The 19,461-nt window shown below is 39.7% G+C and overlaps 1 protein-coding gene across 1 annotated transcript; it reads right to left on the minus strand.

Moving 5' to 3' along the window:
- Positions 1-7,336: 7,336 nt before the first annotated feature.
- Positions 7,337-18,849, minus strand: prox2 (prospero homeobox 2). The gene is made up of 5 exons (XM_076299789.1): positions 18,827-18,849; positions 16,481-18,128; positions 13,727-13,834; positions 10,094-10,288; positions 7,337-8,497 (listed from the first exon to the last, which is right to left on the minus strand). Exons 1-5 carry the CDS (start codon positions 18,847-18,849, stop codon positions 8,330-8,332), a joined length of 2,142 nt encoding a protein of 713 aa, XP_076155904.1. The 3' UTR covers positions 7,337-8,329.
- Positions 18,850-19,461: the final 612 nt, after the last annotated feature.

Raw genomic sequence — 19,461 nt, forward strand, 5'->3', positions numbered from 1 at the left:
CATGCACTTTGGAATTGCAGTATCCACTGCACAACCTGTCTCCTGTATTCATCCTGTCTATTATGGAGCTAACACAAATACTTAAAATTTGGCATTGAAAAAATAAACAAAATTAGCATTGATTTTAAACAAAATAATAGAACACTGGCATTAAAACATTTTCTGGCAAATGGCAATGATCAAATGACTGAGCAATATTACATTTAACAAATGGAGGCATCATTGACATTGACACGTGTGTTTTGATGCTTTTTTCATATGACTGCACTGAATGGCAACCTGAGCATCCTCCATGAGACGGCAGCAGAGCAGCTGTCTTGGGCAGGAAGAATTTGCTTCTGGGCATTACGCCTCCTCATGACACAACCAACCCTCAATAACATGGACTTAACAGCTCATGTGAGACCTAAGTGGACAGCACGACCTCAGCAGAGGGGTCCATCAAAAAGCCATGTCCACACTAAGACAGGTAAGTTTGAAAAAATAATTATTTATAGCCTTTCTGTCCGCACAAAAACAGTTTTGTTTTCCGTCTTCGACAAATTATACTTTTTTAAAACACTCTCTCAGGCATATCTATTTGGAAGCACCAGGTTTGTGTTGCAGAGTAGACAGGAATAATAAAGTTTGATAAACTATGACTATATGGTCACCACCATACTAGGTTGCTGTACATTGAAACACCAAAAACCTGGATATGGAATAGTACTAAACCGATGGTGCGGATGGAGAAAGTTTTTTTTTATTTTTTATAATTTCTTTATTGAGCAACAGCAATACAAGGACTCAGAAAGGATGGGGTGAACCCCAAACATAAAAAAAAATGCGGATGGAGACAGTTTTGATATAACGTTTTCAGATCTCCTCATCCTAGACATAGACGTGTTTTCAGATCTCCTCAGCCTTGTGTGAACATAGACATAGACATGTTTTCAGATCTCCTCAGCCTTGTGTGAACATAGACATAGACGTGTTTTCAGATCTCCTCAGCCTTGTGTGAACATAGACATAGACGTGTTTTCAGATCTCCTCAGCCTTGTGTGAACATAGACATAGACATGTTTTCAGATCTCCTCAGCCTTGTGTGAACATAGACATAGACGTGTTTTCAGATCTCCTCAGCCTTGTGTGAACATAGACATAGACATGTTTTCAGATCTCCTCAGCCTTGTGTGAACATAGACATAGACGTGTTTTCAGATCTCCTCAGCCTTGTGTGAACATAGACATAGACGTGTTTTCAGATCTCCTCAGCCTTGTGTGAACATAGACATAGACATGTTTTCAGATCTCCTCAGCCTTGTGTGAACATAGACATAGACATGTTTTCAGATCTCCTCAGCCTTGTGTGAACATAGACATAGACGTGTTTTCAGATCTCCTCAGCCTTGTGTGAACATAGACATAGACGTGTTTTCAGATCTCCTCAGCCTTGTGTGAACATAGACATAGACGTGTTTTCAGATCTCCTCAGCCTTGTGTGAACATAGACATAGACGTAGTAAGAGAGGGGTCCTAAGAGCACAACAGTAGGCCAAAACCACACAGACTCATAAAACACCTTTCTGGTCTCACATTTTCTCACATTAGATGCACACGCAGGGAGAGAAGGAGAGAGGGACAGAGAGAGAGAAAGAGAGAGAGAGAGAGAGAGAGGGATTTCACCATGGTTATACATTGCCATGGAGAAACACAAGGTCTGGACACATCTCCAAATTCACACCAACAACACCCATGCATAACGTACACGAATAGGAGTGAAGAAACGGCATAAAGTTGGAATAAAACCATCTGGAGCTGATATCAGTTGTGAACGTGAACCCTGTTTCCACCTTTCATCTCTCCTGGTAAACTATACCCTCCCTTTTATTAGTGTGCTGCAGCTGTGCAGTTTGCCTGTCATTGTTGAAATAAATAACCTCTCACTACAATCAGTGTGGGATATCTTCACTTAAATTATCACCCAGCAGATAGCTCACTCATGATCTTCTACCATATCCATTAAATATCCAGAAACGTGATTTAATGGAAAGGCCAAGAAAGGCATAAAAATGAGCGTGGAGCAAAGTTGAGGACGTGTAAGACAGTTGTGCCCTCTACTGGTAAGAATACCTAACCCACATTTCTTCTATGAAGGAACTGAGTTGAAAGGTGGGCACTAGGGTATGCCGAAATGGATGCTTTTGACCCAGAGCTGCTACATCTGCCACTCAATGTGTATCGTCTAAATATTTTATGCTCTACTCGTATTTTGGTGAATGTTGTGTGTCGGTATGTTTGTGTGTGGCATATGGTTTACTGGAAGGGTGCAGCTGTGTGTGTGTGTGTGTGTGTGTGTGTGTGTGTGTGTGTGTGTGTGTGTGTGTGTGTGAGTGTGTGTGAGTGTGTGTGTGCGTGTGTGTGTGTGTGCGCGCGCATTTCTGTGTGTGTGTGTGTGTGTGTGTGTGTGTGTGTGTGTGTGTGTGTGTGAGAGAGAGATCAACAAATGTGTTGTGTAGCTATACTGGAACCCTGCTTATACTTCTTTTGTTCTTTTGCCAAATGGGCATATCCCTCAGTATCTGGAAATGATTGTTGAATCACAGCTGCAGTGTGACCATTTGAAGATGATATTATGTTGAGTACAGTACAGGAAGTGAGACAGTTTCATCTTTTTTGCCACTGTCCTACCACTGTGTCTACACCACCGCCCCCATCCCCGCCTTTCCTGCACCCCAGTGATGTGTCGTTACACGCTCCGCTAGTCCCTCTTCCATGACAGACTGTTACTTCCTGGAGCGGAAACACATTTGATTGTTAACATCTGGGCCATTACAATTGCAAACCAGGGCTCTGTACATCAATCAGAAAGTGATTTCAAAACAAAGAGACCTTCCTCCGATCAATCCGTGGAGAAGTGGGGGCATTACATGCTCCTGTAATCCTGGCTAATTAGTGGGATAATGGGAGAGAGATTTATGAATCGGGTTTGAGAGGCGCGGAGGTGTGAGGGGTGAGCTCAAATTAGCAAGGATGCACTCCAGACTTCCGAGCTGCAATAAATCCTCCGAGCTCTCCCTTTCTTCTTTTCATACTGATGTTTTTCACTTTACAGTATAACATAATTCCCCCCCCCCCAACTGGGTATAAATGTGGAGTACTGGCATCACAAAAGGTTGGGTACCTTGACTCTATCTAGTGAATAGGAAGTCGCTCGTGCTGATTATCAAGTTTGATTAGGCCAACTCATTGAAAGAAATTTGCATGTTTACCAGACCCCCACCCCCACTCCCACCCTCACCCCCACCCTATTCCCAGCTCAGCATATCCGAATGACAGGGGGTCAGTGCTGAACGTTGTAAATTTGGGCAGCCACTGTGAACCCTGGATGGGGGAGGGGGCGCTAACATATGGGTGCTTCTCAGATGGTTGGGCAGATGGAGAAAGCAGCAGTGCCCTCGTCCCTGTTCCTGGGGCTTATTATGTTTATCTAGCATCACTAATAGAGCGCTAACCGAGGGCTGCTGTGCTGTGGGTGGGACTGAGAAGGTTTGTGTGTGTGTGTGTGACTGCGTCAAGGTAGCTTATGACAGACTAGCATGTATGTATTTATTTATTTTTTCATTTATTCATTTATTTATTCATTTATTTATTTATCAATCCTTTACATGTCTGGAAACCATTCCAGTCATTCTGCAGATTTAGTCCAAATATGAACTCTAGAGAAGGCCTTTTCTCCAAAAACCTAAAGGGGAAACCACTAAAAACTTGACACATTTGATTGTATGTTTAACATGCCCCATCAAATAAACCAGTATAAAACACAAAATAATAAAAAATAAAACAGGCAGGTGTAAGTCTCCTGAGTCTAAAATAGCGAGTACCTGTCTACCGGTCCACTCTCCTTATTAGGGGTCTATAAGTCCATGAGCCAGAGCCGTAGCTGCAAGGTGCCATATTTGTGATGTGTTTACCTGGGTCTTGGTGGTGACAGAATGCAAATGAGCGCCGCCTCCCTGCAGTGTCCAGTCACTGAGGCGCCCTCAGATGGACAGGTCAGCAGGAGGTCATCCAGGCCTCCTTCTGTGGACCCCACTGTATTCCACAAACAAAAACGAAAGCGGCACTGTTTTTTGGCACTTTGCATTTTTACTCACTTTTGCGAAACATTACTGGCTGAGGGGGAAGAAAATGAAGGAATATACAAAGTGAGGAATGTGTATAGGAAAGAAATGATGTTATAAAACACACAGTAAATCAGTCTCTTTCTATGACCAAGCAGGTCATGATATCCTCCTGACCTTCTGTTGAAAGTGCCCTCACTGAATTAATAGACTGCACATCATGCGAATGTGTGTTTGAGTAGACTTGTATGTGTTTGTGTGTGTGTGTGTGTGTGTGTGTGTGTGTGTGTGTGTGTGTGTGTGTGTGTGTGTGCGTGCGTGTTTGTTAGTGTCCCCGGAGTCCGCTGATGCCCTGTGGTCTGGTGCTCCAGCTCTCTCAGTGGACCCCTTCAGCCCCCCGACCTTGCATGGCAGTGGGAGGACATCTCCCATGAAAGCACCGCACTTCGATAAGGCCGTTTCTTTTCTCTCAGCATCTCTTTAATGTCAGCTCTGAAATATGAAGTCATTAGGCGATATTAAAACAGTGCTGACAAACTAATTAACAGAAGACATTATACGGGATGGGCTCGATTAATCCGCTTTAATTGCTCTTTTAAATGGGGAGCCCAATTAAAATTAATAAAGATTTACTGGTGATCATGTACAGCTATGCCAGGAAGTGGCTGTCTGAAGGGCAGGCAAAAGTCAGTTCTCTTCACCACTCAAGTTCCATACCCCTCTCCTGAGTCTGGTGACCCAAGGCTCAGCTAACCAACCCTGCATGGGTTGCACGGTCAGTCACTCAACCCAAGTCACACTTTCTGTCTGCGCCGTCAAAATCAGTCAAAATTCCAGCTCCTCTCTACTTCAATCTGTTTCAACCTCCTTGCATGTTTTTTTTTTTATTTTCCTAAACATAACCAGATTTCCAGAAGTGTGGCAATTGTGTTTTTAATATCAAAAATCTATCAGAACTGTTGGTGCTATCATATACAGTATATACACATCACATTAAATATATATTGAAAATATATTTAATGTGGATCGAATGTTTAAAAATAATAATAATACATAAAATAACAATTAGCATTTCAGAAAATACAACCAGTTGATTATTAGAATTAACATTTATAGAGAGTGATACCATTTGTAATCAGGCCTACTGTATATCTACATGAGATTTCTTTTCAATGTTCTTTATTGATAAGGCACATATGTTTAAACTTACAAGGAAATCACTGCCAATCATCTGCAATGTTACCTGAGTGTAAAAACTATTTAGAGTACTACACATTTTTCATGTTTGTATTTATATTAAACTCAATTTTATGTAGATACAGTTTATTTTATGAACATGTATCTGTTACATGTATACCTACAATTTACAATACATTTCCTGTATACATTGTGAAATTTGGAAAATACACATATATATATATAACAATGATCCCATTTTTAGAGAGACAAACTGAGCTGTTTAAACATACTGTATGTGCACTGCACCATTTATGGCATCTCCGTGTTAATGAGGACCTCTTGTGGTCAACAGGCAGAACCAAAGAATGGCACCTGACATTTTTACCAAATTAGATGTACCATTTCAAACAGCCAATTAAACATGTAGACAGAAAAACCTGCTTTCTGCCATTGACATATTTTTGAAACAGTCATAACATTTCAATTATTACATGGAGAACATCGTCCTCCAAAGATGACGATGATGATGGCGTTAAAGAGAAACTGTTTTTGGCCATAAATGAATATGTGTAAAACGTTATTTGCTGTTTATTTCACTGATTCAACACACAATAAAAATTATTTCACTTACTGCAGTAATTTTCCAAACTCAACCGCTAAAATTGAGACCAAATCTAAGAGAGTGCAACAGAAGAGATCACTTTTTGTGGTTAGAGAATAGCAGTAGCCAAATGTTCAGTTTGCTAAATAGGATCCATTTTGTAATGACTTTACAGAGATACTGACCTGCCACGGTAGCAGAGATCATGTATCACTCTGGAAAGATTGTTACATCACCACTTCTGTAATAGTGTTCCTTTCATGTAAATATGTTTTTTTTAAAATAAATCAATGTAAAATAATGCTATAAGTGTGTTTTTTTTTCAACAGTTCTGTTTGATCAGTTGTATAAGACCTACAGAGTGGTGCAATTGTAATAGGCAAATGCATACTGGTTAAACCTTTGCTTTGTTGTAGATTTACGTCCCTGTCTTTATAATTATGCATCAACTTCAACATAACCAATACACTTTTGAAACGTAAGATAAATGTTCAGACTCCTTAATCTATTACGTTTATAAAATCACATCCATCATAACAGTGTTCCACGTTCAAAATGTCAGCACAAATTAACTCTGCCAAACAACCTTGTACTACATGCAATGTTTAATTGAAAATTTAAATCAATTATGTCTTGTTTATCAATATAATTGAAAAGAAATGTCTGATAAATAATTACTGTGCAATTCAATTACCCTTTGGCAAAGCAAATTCAATTACTGCTTTCGTTTTCTTTAATTCCACTGTCTCCATTGTAATTTCTCAAGCACCATGGAGGGTTTCCCTTTGAATGAATCCATGTTGTTAAGGAAATAACTTGTTAAACCCTTTTCTTACAGACAGAATTACCAAGCTCATTAAATAAAAGACGTTGTGTCACATAATCAAAACAGTTGTCACATCCTTCAGCCTCTAATTTTTGCTACATTATTTAGGGTCAAACTGGCTCTCATCAGTATAATTGCAATAAGAAATTGGACCTTCATGAAATGACAGGTTTGTGTGTGGCAATGCATCATAATGTAGATTATGCTAAATTCATCTCTGAGACATAAAGTAACATTTCTATTCCTATGACTGTAGATGTGGTCCCCTCAGTTGTGGTTCAGTGGGTGCGTGCACATGCATTTGGAGTGATGAGCTTTGGGCTGGATGCTCGGAGGAAAAAGTCACCGAAAGGAATTTTGCTTTCCTGGCACATCGTGTTATGAGGTCACACTGTGCATTAGTCAGTAGGCCTGAATGTATCGTTGTTGTTCTAAGACGTGTCAGGCGCTTGCCACGGCCACAGGCTGAACGCAGGCCTTAGAAATGTGAGTTGAATTGACCAAAGCCAAAGCACAATGCCTGCTGAATAGTTTGGTGGTTTTTTAACCGTTGGCTTTATGTTATGAATGAGTGGCACCTGAGAGGCCTGAGACAGAAAAAAAGCTTGTTGGTTCACAATTATTAAAGACACCCAACTCTCAATTCTAATCTATGCAAAAAATCTTTACCTAATGTTAAACCAAAAGCTGCAAATACAATATATGGCACAAAAACAATGATGACATCTTTATCTTCATCAATAGGTGAAGGGTATTTAAAAATATACAAGGAACATGGTAACTTAATTTAATTTACAACATTAATGTAATTTACAATCATGAAGAGATCTACGTACTTTACCTAATTAAAATATGAAAAAAAAAATCCATTTCATAGAACACACCAAATCCAGCACATCAAAGCACTGCTATAAAATGTTTCTATGGATTTCACAAAATAACTGTAAGCTTAAATTCCTATATAAGTCATTAGTTCTGCTTTACCATCTCAATGCAACATATGCAACAATGCAACATACGTACCATGAAAACCGTATATCATAATTACACATGTTTCTACATTGTAAGAATACAATGTATTTTAAGCAATACTCTAAAAGTTAATTTAAAATGAAAATAAATTCCCATTAGTCATTACCACATGGTAATGTCGAAATGTCTTGTTTACAATTTTTTTACATTCATGTAGTCTAGCCACTTAATTTATCATCCGTAAATTAACACTTGACATTTGGTTTGCAGAACAGAACAGAAAATAAGAAATGAATGAGGGACTTTTTAAAAAGAAAGATAGTGCCATTTCCTGATATGGGGTCATGTAGAATTTGGATTTTTTTTTTATGTTGATGTCTGGATATAATTGTGTAGCACTTGCACTTGTGTAACACTTAACACAATGCTACCTTAAAGGGAAAATCTTATATTTTCAATAATGTAATGTTTACTTAAATCTATTTTTTTCACCCAATACTGGTTTACCACTTCATGCTATTGTCCCTTAATATTTCATCCGTTATTTGCATTATCCATCCATCCATCTCATGATGTTTTACTCAAGATCACTCTGAAGATCACTCACACAAAACATGATGTCTTAGAATTAATAAATTATCAAGTTCTTTACAGGTAGGTGGATGTTTTAAATTCTTCAGGAACCTCACTGTCCAGTTTACAGATGACCTTGTAGATGGCTTTTTTCCACGAGGGGTCTGAATCTTTGGCCAGCAAAACAGCAGTGAAAAACTCTTGAAGTGTGATCTCAGCTACTTCTAGGAATCGTTCAGGAACCTGTGAACACAGATATAAAAATAGATGTATACACTGTGAGAATGACTATTAGTATTGACATTTAGGTACAAATCCATGAAAAATATTACGATAATTGCATAGCGGCACAATATCTGCATAACAACCTGCTTTAAAACTACATCTACCTCCTGCATGTACAAAAGCAATTAGTTTTATGTTATGAAAGTCAAAGAGAAAAATTAGCGATAAACTATCCTCAGTGAGAACAATTATCCCCCAATGGGTAGTTTAGGGCTATGCACCCAGGTTTTCATCCAATTTAACTGAAGAAGGCATTCAAAAGGGGGCCGTGTCTATAACCACATCTCATCTAAATCAATATGTTAACCTTGAGCCCTTTGAAGTTTGGCACAATGAAGCAGCAGGATGACTGGGCCTTTTATACCTGATCATTGACATAGAGTGCTGAACTAACACTGCAGATCCCTTTATCACCATGTGCACTGTTTAATGCAATCACTTCAAACACAGCTAGCTCCTTTGGCCTTTGTTCTCTCTCCTATATATTAAACAAATACTGCGTTAAAATCAATAGAAGGCTGCCGTGTAAGACCGCTTTGATTTTTTTTTTCTTTTTTGCCTTTTTTGTTGGGATTATTGCCTTATACTAACAGTTAGAAATGAATTGTTAGGAAGTGTCAAGTTTCTTCCAAGGGTTTTTCTACAGGCACCAGACAACATAAAAATGTATTTAGGATTGAATTGAGTTCAGGCAGCATGGGGGTGTGGAGAGCAGAAAATGGACCAATCCTAAACCTTCAGGTCTTGACGAATAGAAAACATTGCTGTTGTTGGTCGGGGGAGTGGGTCTATTTTCTTTCCCTTCGCCTCCACACAAAGAGACCCTGGGAAAGGAATGTCTTGGTCCGAAGGTAAAGAAAACTGTCTCAGCTCATTCCCACCGCCCGCCACCTCGTCCAGGGAATCTGCCACGTCTTTCTCAGCATTCCGCATCAGTAGCAATCCCTGATGCACCCAGGCATGGCAATGAGATAATCCTTAGTTGTTTCAGCAGGATTCTGCAGCTTCCTCTTCCCACAGTTTGATAAAGCGCCACTGCAGCTCTGGATAATGACTGCAGAAGGGCCACATAGCCACAGGTGCAGCGCAGCACAAAGGGTCAGACCAGGGACAGTGGTCACATGTAAGGGGTCCTGACTCATGCTGCTTTTTGACAATATAGCTGCCATTACTTTTGGTTTTACTTTAGGGACAATATTTTACTGATCTTCAACAGACTACTAACTACTGTCTGCAAAATAAAACTCATTTGAGCAAAACTTCAATATGAAGAATTGGTAACAAAGAAGAAATAGCATTCTTCATACAACACTACACCTGATGCAAAAAACTGCCTAAAATGAAACAAAATGCATCATAACGATGGAATATACTGTTCATTCTAGATAACTATTATAAAATAATAAGATTCTGTTCAACAACATTTATTTCTGCTGAGGAACTCGTCTCTGAGTGGATAATAATATTTCACATCAGGTGTTCATGTATATTTCACATCACGTGTATACATTAGGTGTGTCTCTAAGTGTACAAGTGAAAAAGCCTGTGAAATACCTGGAAGTCGTTGGCTTTATTATAGTGCATGTTGAGAGCTCGGAAAAGCTCACAGTCTCGTGTGACGGACAGCCCCTTCACATCGTTCACACCATCAACGATGGCCTGTCGAGCAAACTTCTCCATTTGGATATAGTAGAACTCTCGGAAGTTACTGAACCACTTGATCAGCTGGGATGTGATGCAGCGGTTGAACTGGGATACATAAAAAAAAACAATTGTTACAATAATTGGACTGGACTGAAGGCCCAGAGTGCTACATTCAAATAGCAATTTGACTGCCAACACATGTGCCATAACATAGCATTGTGGGGTCTATATTGTATTTGTAATTTATTTATTTCAAGAAAGCGACAGCGCACAATAAGACATTAACCTTGTACAACAAGAAAATATGCATTGTGCCAGGTTTGCCAATTCATAAATTGTAAATTAAATTGTAAATGTGTTTAGTGCGTAACTATTTTTAATGTTTAGCTATGAAAATTAGTTATTGAAGGTTCACAAAAAAATGCATTCACTACTATCTAGCCAGTGTAATATTTTTTTTTTTTTTTTTTTAAACATCTGACCAAAAAGTCACAATCCCATCTTGACATTAGTCTTGTTGTTGTTGTATGTCTCATACAGAGGCATCTGACAACATAAAAAGATTAGAAAAGAAAAAACTGCTGAGTCATCATCCGAGATTCTTCACCTTCTCTCCCGTGCTCAGTGAGGAAGCCCTATGGGCAGAAGGAGACTTCCCTCTCACTGGCTCCAACAGACAGAATGGAATCAGACATCGGGATTAGCCACCCTCTTTTGTCTAACTTCCCTGGGGTTAGCCGTGAACAAGGAAGAGACAAGGCCCGGGCCAGGCTCTCCTCACTGACCCCCACACCCCTAGGGGGTTAGTGTAATGCCACGGTCCCATCAGGAAGGGCATGGGTGGTGTGAAGCAGACAGGGGTGGGGGCAGGTTGTGGGCACCTCTCCGGGTCTGCTATTGCCTTAGTGGCTGCTGGTTGCGCTTCACCTAAATAGATCAGTGGAAATCATTGCTGCTTTTCACGGTTGCCAATTGGTCAACTATACGCAATGAGGAAAAGGTATCCTGAGAGATACAGTTTTATGTGACCTATTAGTCTTCTCGATACTGTATACACCTAGGCTATATGGTGTCAATAAACTCAGTGGTGTGGATGAGACTGAAAACTATGAGGGTGAAATGTGTCCGATGAAATGAGTCCAATTCTACATATATAACTAATTTCCTGGGATTTTACTTTCAAAAGTTTCACATAATACTGCAATTTCATGTTTCTCAAAGCTAGCATTTGGCAGCTCAAAGCTGTTCAAGATGAAGTAATTTTTCCTGAAAAATGTCTAGATATATTTAGAAGTTTGATGCATGTTTCCAGCCGTAATATTGTTTATCATTTTGATCATTTTCTCTCATAACATTTCTACAGCATTAAGAGTTCCTCTGGATAGCAGACTGGGTCCTTCACACTTTAGCTTGAGAATCAGAAAAATCTGAGAGCTCATGGTATTTGCTCTGACACCCTCTCACAGACTAACTTCTACCCCTACCAAAATCTCAGGAGTCAATCACAACCACTTATCCAATATGGAGTGAGCTTTATACAATGACAGAAGAGCACCATTAAGGCAGTTTTGTACACAACCAATGGCTACACTGATTTCATCGAAACAGCAATTAAGGCATTTGACATCCTGAAGTTTGTGGGCGAGGCCAATTCAGGCTGCCGTCCAGGCTAGGTTGAAACACATCCCATAATCAAATCCAATGGTGTGTTACCAGACTCAAATTCTGATGGATTCGAGTCTGACTACTCCAGGCTACAAGACCAATGAATTCATTTGGAAATTGGTCTACACTGTTTTGATCATTACAGTGCCACTTATGGGAGAAATGTCATGTTTCTGGAATTATTAGCCTTGCTTACCGCAAGCCTAGCCTTGCGGTAACGTCACCTGCCAATCAGTCAACCCGGATTCGATTCCTGAACCTGCTGTTGCGAGTCTGTGTCGCTAAATACTACTAATCAACTTTAACTTTAATTTTAATATAACATAAAATAAAGAAATGCTAACATGCGATAAACTAATCTCATTATACACTTGAATTTATTTCCATTTTTTTTTTTGTAGGCCAACTATTATTGATAGGCTGTGGCTGCCTACACAAGCCATTTTCCAATCCAAGGCTTGAACTGGATCTTTAGTCCTTCTAGGCCTAATATAAATTGACATAATATGACACATAATTGTGTTTTATGACGATCCAATTACAAAGTCATTGTAAACAGTAAACTAAGATATTCTGATGGATTCTGTCATTTTTCATGATAATTGCAAAGACATACTAACATTTATAATTATCTTTCCAGCAATGGAAGCATTTCCTAGTACCTGCGTGCATGAGAAGGTACACTGCAAAGAATCAATTTCTTCATTGTTTTTCAAAAGTCTTGATCTGTGTGTAGACTAACGTAGTGCATTTAAGTGTCCCGCAAGTCGGATCTCCTCCAAAAGTATACCAACAGGAGCTTTCAGCACTATGGCAAGCTCCCAGGGAAGCACCAAACCCACCGTGGGTGGCCTCAGTAGGCTATAGCCTAGCTTTGCATAATTCACAGGAAGTGGGTTACACTAGTTAGCCTATAGCTAGCCTATAGGGACTAACTGGTGTAATCCACTTCCTGTGAATTATGCTAAGATAGGCTAATGGTGTCAGGGTTATTGCACACACAGAGAAGATAAGGGTATGTATCTTCTTATGTAACTCTAGGGTAGAAAAGTTAATTTCCTGAAAAGTTGGCAGCGTATTCCTGTAAGGAAGCAGACATTCCTGAGTAACACGAGGAGAGACCCACCAAGTCCATTTGTTTGATTTGATTTGATCGGGCACTCAAGAACAGAGTAGTGAGTCCTTATGGCAGATATGGCTAATATACAACATTCAGATGTGAATGGCTACTAGATAAGATGTACCGTTACTGGCCGTCCCACAGTGGGCGCTCAAGGTGATGTAGCCCAAGGCAGTGTAATTACAGTAACGTCAGAGACAGATATTTCCATAAATTCCACAAAAGTTAAACAGATAGATAGATAGTTAGATAGAAACATGGATAGATGCAAACACAGATAGATATAAAAATGGATTTGTGTGTGTAACATCTATGTGTGTACTGTATAGCCTAAAAAGTTAACAAGTTTGTAAGTGCCGGTTCTGAAGCACAGTATGCTACAACTCAGGATTAGCGTTAACGTGAGTCCATGTGGCCTTCCCTGTGATGCCTACAAAGGATAAGAGTCAACGTGACTCCATGTGGCCTTCCCTGTGATGCCTACTAAGTTGCTCTTTCAGACATTGAAGCACCCCCTCATCTTTGTCCTTTACGTGGTGCCGCAGAAAAAGAATCTGATGCGGTTTCTAAAAAAAAAAACGGTAAGTGTATCCAGGTGTAAGTAGCATTGTTGTCTTCAGGACACCCGGGAGCTTGTGTCTGCTATACCATGCCATATATACCTGGTACAAATAGCACCGTTGGCTACTGACATACAGTATGGGTGCAAATAGAATCTGACTCCAAATGTATCCAGTACTTTCAGTATAGTATCTTACCTTTACATCAGGGAAGTATGTTTTTAGAACACTGGAGCTGGGATAACGTGTATAGAAGAACATCAGTTTAGCCTTCTTCAGATGATTGGGAGTCAAACCTTCCTGAATGTGTTCAAAGTTAAGGCTGTAAAATATACTAATTGTTTGACAGAGAAAACCAACCACTAGTACATGAAAAGGAAAATGACTATTAATGATTCTATTCAATCTCTGTATGTACTGTGAATGTAGGCCTATAAATATTCGAGCACGCAACTGGATTTTTAAAAACCACGTGGGATTGGCAATTTGACATGAAGATTAAATATTACAAACTTCAGTAAGAGGACCTGATAGAGAGAAGGATGTGCGTACATTAGAGAGAGCAAGACAAATGGCAACTTCCGCAGAAAGCAGATGCTGGGATTAACCAGTGATAACATTAACAGGAATAGAAAATGTAGCCATCAGGAAATAGTATAATGCATGGTGATAATAAGATGTCGTCATAGAAAGTGCAGTAATTCTTTGCCACTCAAAAATATTCTCTGCAGCTATAACACTACTTGCCCTCATTATTGCTAATAGCTAATTGAACAATGTAGCAGTCAGCTATGTAGGGAAGTGAATTACACAAAAAGGCAGTGGCACATATGAGCACAACTGGTCTGATTACTGATTTCATTGCTTCCGAATGTTTCTCCTATTCACATATTTAACTGCAACATATATACACCTGCAGTCATCCGCCGTTTTCATACAACCACCAGAATACATGACCAATCTCCTATGCATGAGTTTGAAACAGTTTATCATTCTACACTCCTGCGGCACTAAAGCTCTAAAAACTCAAAACTGTGTTAAGGTAGCTAAGACCCAACTACCCAAAGTACAGTATCTGTTTCAAGATGGTAAACCTTAGGTTAGGATCTCAAAAACCTCTATCCACCTCAAAAACTTATGGTACATGACCATGTTTCCAGAAACTTTCTTAAAGGATCTCCGTCTCCGTCATGAACATAGGGGCTCGTGGAGTGTAGCGCTGTAGCTGCTTGACTGCTTTAGCTGTTGACACTAGCAACTCAAGCTTTTTTTTTTTTTGGGGGGGGTTGTAGCGACAGTACTTGATGGCCTTGAGAAACGGAGATCTATGTGAATTTTGTACATTTCACTTTAACATTTCACTTTGGATGTTTTCCAAAATGTTAGTATTTCGTTGTTCTTGGTTTTCTTTGTTTGATGTAGTGTCCATAATATCCATTTAATTTGGAGGTTTTATACTGCCTTATTTGTTCTTTTGTTTCTATAGTCTATTCTGATAAAAAACTGAATGTTTGAATTTCAGTCAGCTTAGTCTTTGTACAAGCTTAACTGAACCATTTATACCAAAATAAATACATTTAAACAAAACGGAATATATTTTCAGTACTAAAATGTATTGTCTGTTCATACCTGTTGCTGACTGACTTGTATTTAAATCACAGGTTTAGATTTAGGTGCCTTAGTTTGTTAGCCTATTTTCTTAAGATGTCCATATTAAACAAAAATATGATGAATGCTGTATCCTACTCCATAGAAAGATTTCCCTGTATAGAAGCACGCCTTAGTTATTAAGGTCTTTTGGTCCTGTGCTGGGCTGGAAAACCTTTCCTTTGAAATGATGAATCGGAAATGAAAGATTGATGAGGACTTGTTCAAAGAGTTGCCTGGTTCTTTGTCTTGGGAACATAAAGAACACCTAAAACAAGATGTTTAACTACTTCCCTCACCACTGTGATGGGCAGTGTTTTTTTCTCAATCTATCACACAAATTATTTTGAAAAGAATACATAATTGCAGTAACCCAGTCCCATGGCATAGTTTCGGAGGTGTAGGCTGTTTTGAAATTCCTAAAGTAAATGCATGTGTACAACTTAAGACCAAATGTAATAAGAATAAGAAAAATAATAGGAATATGCCCAATATAACACAGACAGTCACCTTTCACAGCAAGGTAAATTGAAAGCTCTCTTCAGAAACAACATCACCTCAGTGATGTGCTACAGTAGGTTGGTAGGTACTCTGAGATGCACCTTTTCAAGTCAGAGAAAAAAGAGTGGGTTTCCTGAACAGAAACTATTGCTTTTTCTCGCTTTGAAAATTGCCTTTTGTTCCTGACAATTCTTATCAAAGCCTTGTATTCCTTTTTATTTGTCTTTTTGTGAACTTAAAGTCATTACTGGTCTCAGATTAAAGAATATGCTATAATTTTCTTTGGGGTTACCGAGATCAAAGTGAAAATTCTCCTTGAAGTCTGCGCTGGCTGATCTGCTCACCACTCTACTCAACAAGTCATTGTTCACCCAGGATGGAGAAAAACCTGAAGTTTGTTTGCCTGTTTTTATCCCTTGAAATATATAAAAGACCAGAAACAATTTGTCAGCATAAGAGGTGGACTAATATTCACCTATACAGAAACAGCAATATCTCATTAAAACTACTGTAAAAACATGGTATGAGTTTTTATATATTGTTTCATAGTGAAATTGTGTGGTACATGGTACATAAAACTTAAATCTCTACCTGTGATATTTTGCTATCTATTGATTGGTAGCTATGAAGATCAAATTTAATTGGGACCCCACACAGTAAAACAGTAGGAGCCACGGTTAATATAAATGAACTAATGCATATTAAAATATGATGCAAAAGTATCTGTGATCTGGAAATATGACACAAATCTAATGTAATAACCAATTCAGTGAATAACACACCAGATGCTCTTGCAAAGGATATACTGAGTGATATGTAGGAGCTCCTCTCTGCCATACTTTGAAGATCTCGACACTCCATCTTCACATGCGGGAGACACAGGCCGTCCACCGACACTGAGCCCAGTACGCCTGGTCTGCTGTGCTGCCCGAGGTGACTGGACATCACTTTGGATCTCATGGATATACTCTCCCAAGGCAGGTCTTCGGAGTCCGGGGAGGCTCTGTCCAGAGAGGGTGGGAGGCATGTGAGGCCGCCAAGGTTACCATGGGGACCATACTTAAGGAGATGCTCTAGGATCTGGGTATCATGCAGGGGAGCGGCATAACCAAACTGAAATGGAGGCTGATGGAATGGATAGGGCTGTTTAATAGACTGACTGGTCGAGTTCAGCGGGCTGTTTGGGGACTTACGAACAACGAGAGATAGGGCCTCAGTTTGTTGCTCCGGGGTTTGTGGAGTTGAGCTCCTATAATACGGAAGAGGCCTTGGTTTTATGGTGGCTTCTTCTGTGTTAGATGGCACAAGGGGACTGCATGACATGTGAGTCCTCTTCACAGATCCTGCATTGTCTGGCGTGCAAGGATGGCACAACGATGATGGAGACGACTGACTCAGTAGAGTAGATGACAACTTTTGGAACACAGTGTCAATGCTTTCGTTCACAGCTCTAGACAGCTCATACTTAAGAGTCTCTTGCAGGTTCTTCCCATCCCTCTTGCTGCCCAGGCAGTTGACGTCCACCATGGCTTTCTCTCTCGGACAGCCTGCCATCCAGTCTGGTCTGTTTTCACATCCCTCACTAACACTCAAGCCATTTGTTACTTCACTGGCAGCTTTTGTTTGGGTCAAACTGTTGCTATGATCAGCAATTTCAATGTCGCCAGTCTCGTCTTCTGCTCTGCTGTTCTCGGAGTCGTGTTGGTTGTAGACCTGAAAGAACTTGTCCTCGAGCTGCTGGAGGAGCCTCTGCATGCTCTGGAGCTGCTGCTTCAGCTTGTGACACTCCTGGTTCTTGCTGGTGCTGCTGGTGCTGCTGCTGCCGCCTCTGCTGCCAGCCATGTTTGCTAGCATCTCGCTATCTGCGCTGCTCTCCTGGTGCTGAGGAAGTCTCTGTTTCCGCTTGTTCTCTTTGTTGAGCTCTTTTCTGTCCAGCTCGAGATCGGGGTCACCAATGTCCTCTTCTCCCTGGAGCCTGGAGTTGGGTGATCCCGCCATGCCCCGTATGATGTTCTCCACTCGAGCTCTCTTTGCTTGGAGATGGTCACTTAGGGGTCGCTCCACCTCAACGCTTGTGCTAATTGGAGGGTGGTGCTCTCGAAGGTCTGGGGGTTCCATGCTGTCTTTGGACACCATCATGCTTGTGTCGTCTAGGCCAGAGAGGGTGGCTGGAGGTGGTAAATAGAACATGTTTCCATTCATAGCTCTTTTGTTGTGGATGGTCTTGCGGAGCAGATGAGAAATTATGGAGTTGTTCGGATAGGCGGCCAGAGGATCCTCAAACATGTTACGGCAGCAGGAGGCCATCATCTCAGATTTGTCTTCTTTCAGACAGCCCTCACCAGGACTATGCATGCTGTGGTCAGGAAGATTCATATTTAAAACGCCAGTGTTGCCACCAAGACAGAGAGCAGCAAAGGTGTTTATAAGTACGGTACTTGATGAAATGTATCTAAAACAAAAGAGAAAAAAATGATAAGATTTCAGTAATAACATTGTAGCTATTCCCCCTTAAGTAGTTCACTATTTAGCTTGATTTGTAAATTAATTCATAAGACTGGTACAAACTATGGTAATAGGCTTAATTCCATAGTTATTCTTACTGCATTTTTTCAGGTTCAGTTATTAAGTCATTAACAGACATGTTAAATAGTCTACATTTTATTAATTTAATTTAGTTTGCACAGCGTGCCACTGTCCAATCTTACTGTAAGTGTCATAGGTTTTGTACATCTTTTTTGCAGCTTAAGGTAAGGTAAGCTTTGACCCCAAAAAGCAATGTACAATTATATACGACTGTACAATTTAGAATGTGTTTCAAGGCACATACATATATTTCATCCAATTAATAAATCAATTACCCATATTCATTCCAAAATACTACAATTCTATAAGTGAATTTCTCTACCGCTCAGATACAGTAGAAAATGACTAATGTCATTCTAGATTCATCTAAATGTGGGACATTTACACTTTCTCACTGAATCCTCTCTTCTACAACATGTGCCTGAATGGCAAACCACAACATAATATGACTATTGCTATTATAAATGAGACAAATAATTTCTCATTGATTTGTAAACACGTTTAACGTATGTTGACTATGTTCTTATTAAAACATGTGTAGGTGGTTGTTTAGTTAAGCTTTACGTCAAAGAGACCTCCAACGTCATTGCTCGAAATCTATATAATGTAGTTGCCTTCTTCTATCTTTTGTCATGCATGACTTCACATCAAAAGCACAGACCATTAAAAGACTCTTGACTCTGAATATGTCAGCAAAGCATATAAGGCAAACATAAGACAATAAAAACAAACAAGTCAAAGAACAAGACATTGTTAGAAGGTCAAATGTAAAACAACATTCCAACTGATCTTTTCAAAGGTGACTTTATAGAGACTTGTAGCCTATGCCCAACATATATGTTTTTGTTTTTCCCCCTGCAAACTGAAAAGCATAATCTGGCTATTGCACCAGCCTTATTTAATTTTGACATCCTGGTTGTATCTCCCAAAATTAATAATTTAGCATATAATTCAAATCTGTTTATTGTTTAGAGCTACATAACAAATATTGCCACAAGGCATTTGGCTTGGAGCTGTGGTTAGGGTTCCGGGTGGTCACTTAGTTGTCACTGAAGGTTTACATGTTAACCATAGGAACGCTCAGAACTAAAATCTGTCTATGTGGTGATACAGCAGGCATTTATATAACATGAAACTGTCTTTAATAAACATAACTCACACACATATCCTAACACATAACTTAAATAGAGTCCAGAATA

The sequence above is a fragment of the Alosa pseudoharengus genome, unplaced genomic scaffold (assembly GCF_046254945.1).
Source record: "Alosa pseudoharengus isolate Yale_2024_CS ecotype anadromous, Long Island Sound unplaced genomic scaffold, YU_APseudo_1.1 YU_APseudo_1.1_scf_22, whole genome shotgun sequence".
In the NCBI taxonomy this organism is placed as follows: Eukaryota; Metazoa; Chordata; class Actinopteri; order Clupeiformes; family Clupeidae; genus Alosa; species Alosa pseudoharengus.

Bases quoted from the DNA above. Each gene is read 5' to 3' on its own strand.
- prox2 (XM_076299789.1), bottom strand. From the start codon at position 18,849: ATGACGTTGGAGGTCTCTTTGAC. The intron at 10,289-13,726 runs GTAAGATACTAT...TATGTATCCCAG, and splicing joins CATACTTCCCTGATGTAAAG to TTCAACCGCTGCATCACATC. The intron at 8,498-10,093 runs GTATTTCACAGG...CTGTGTTCACAG, and splicing joins ATAAAGCCAACGACTTCCAG to GTTCCTGAACGATTCCTAGA.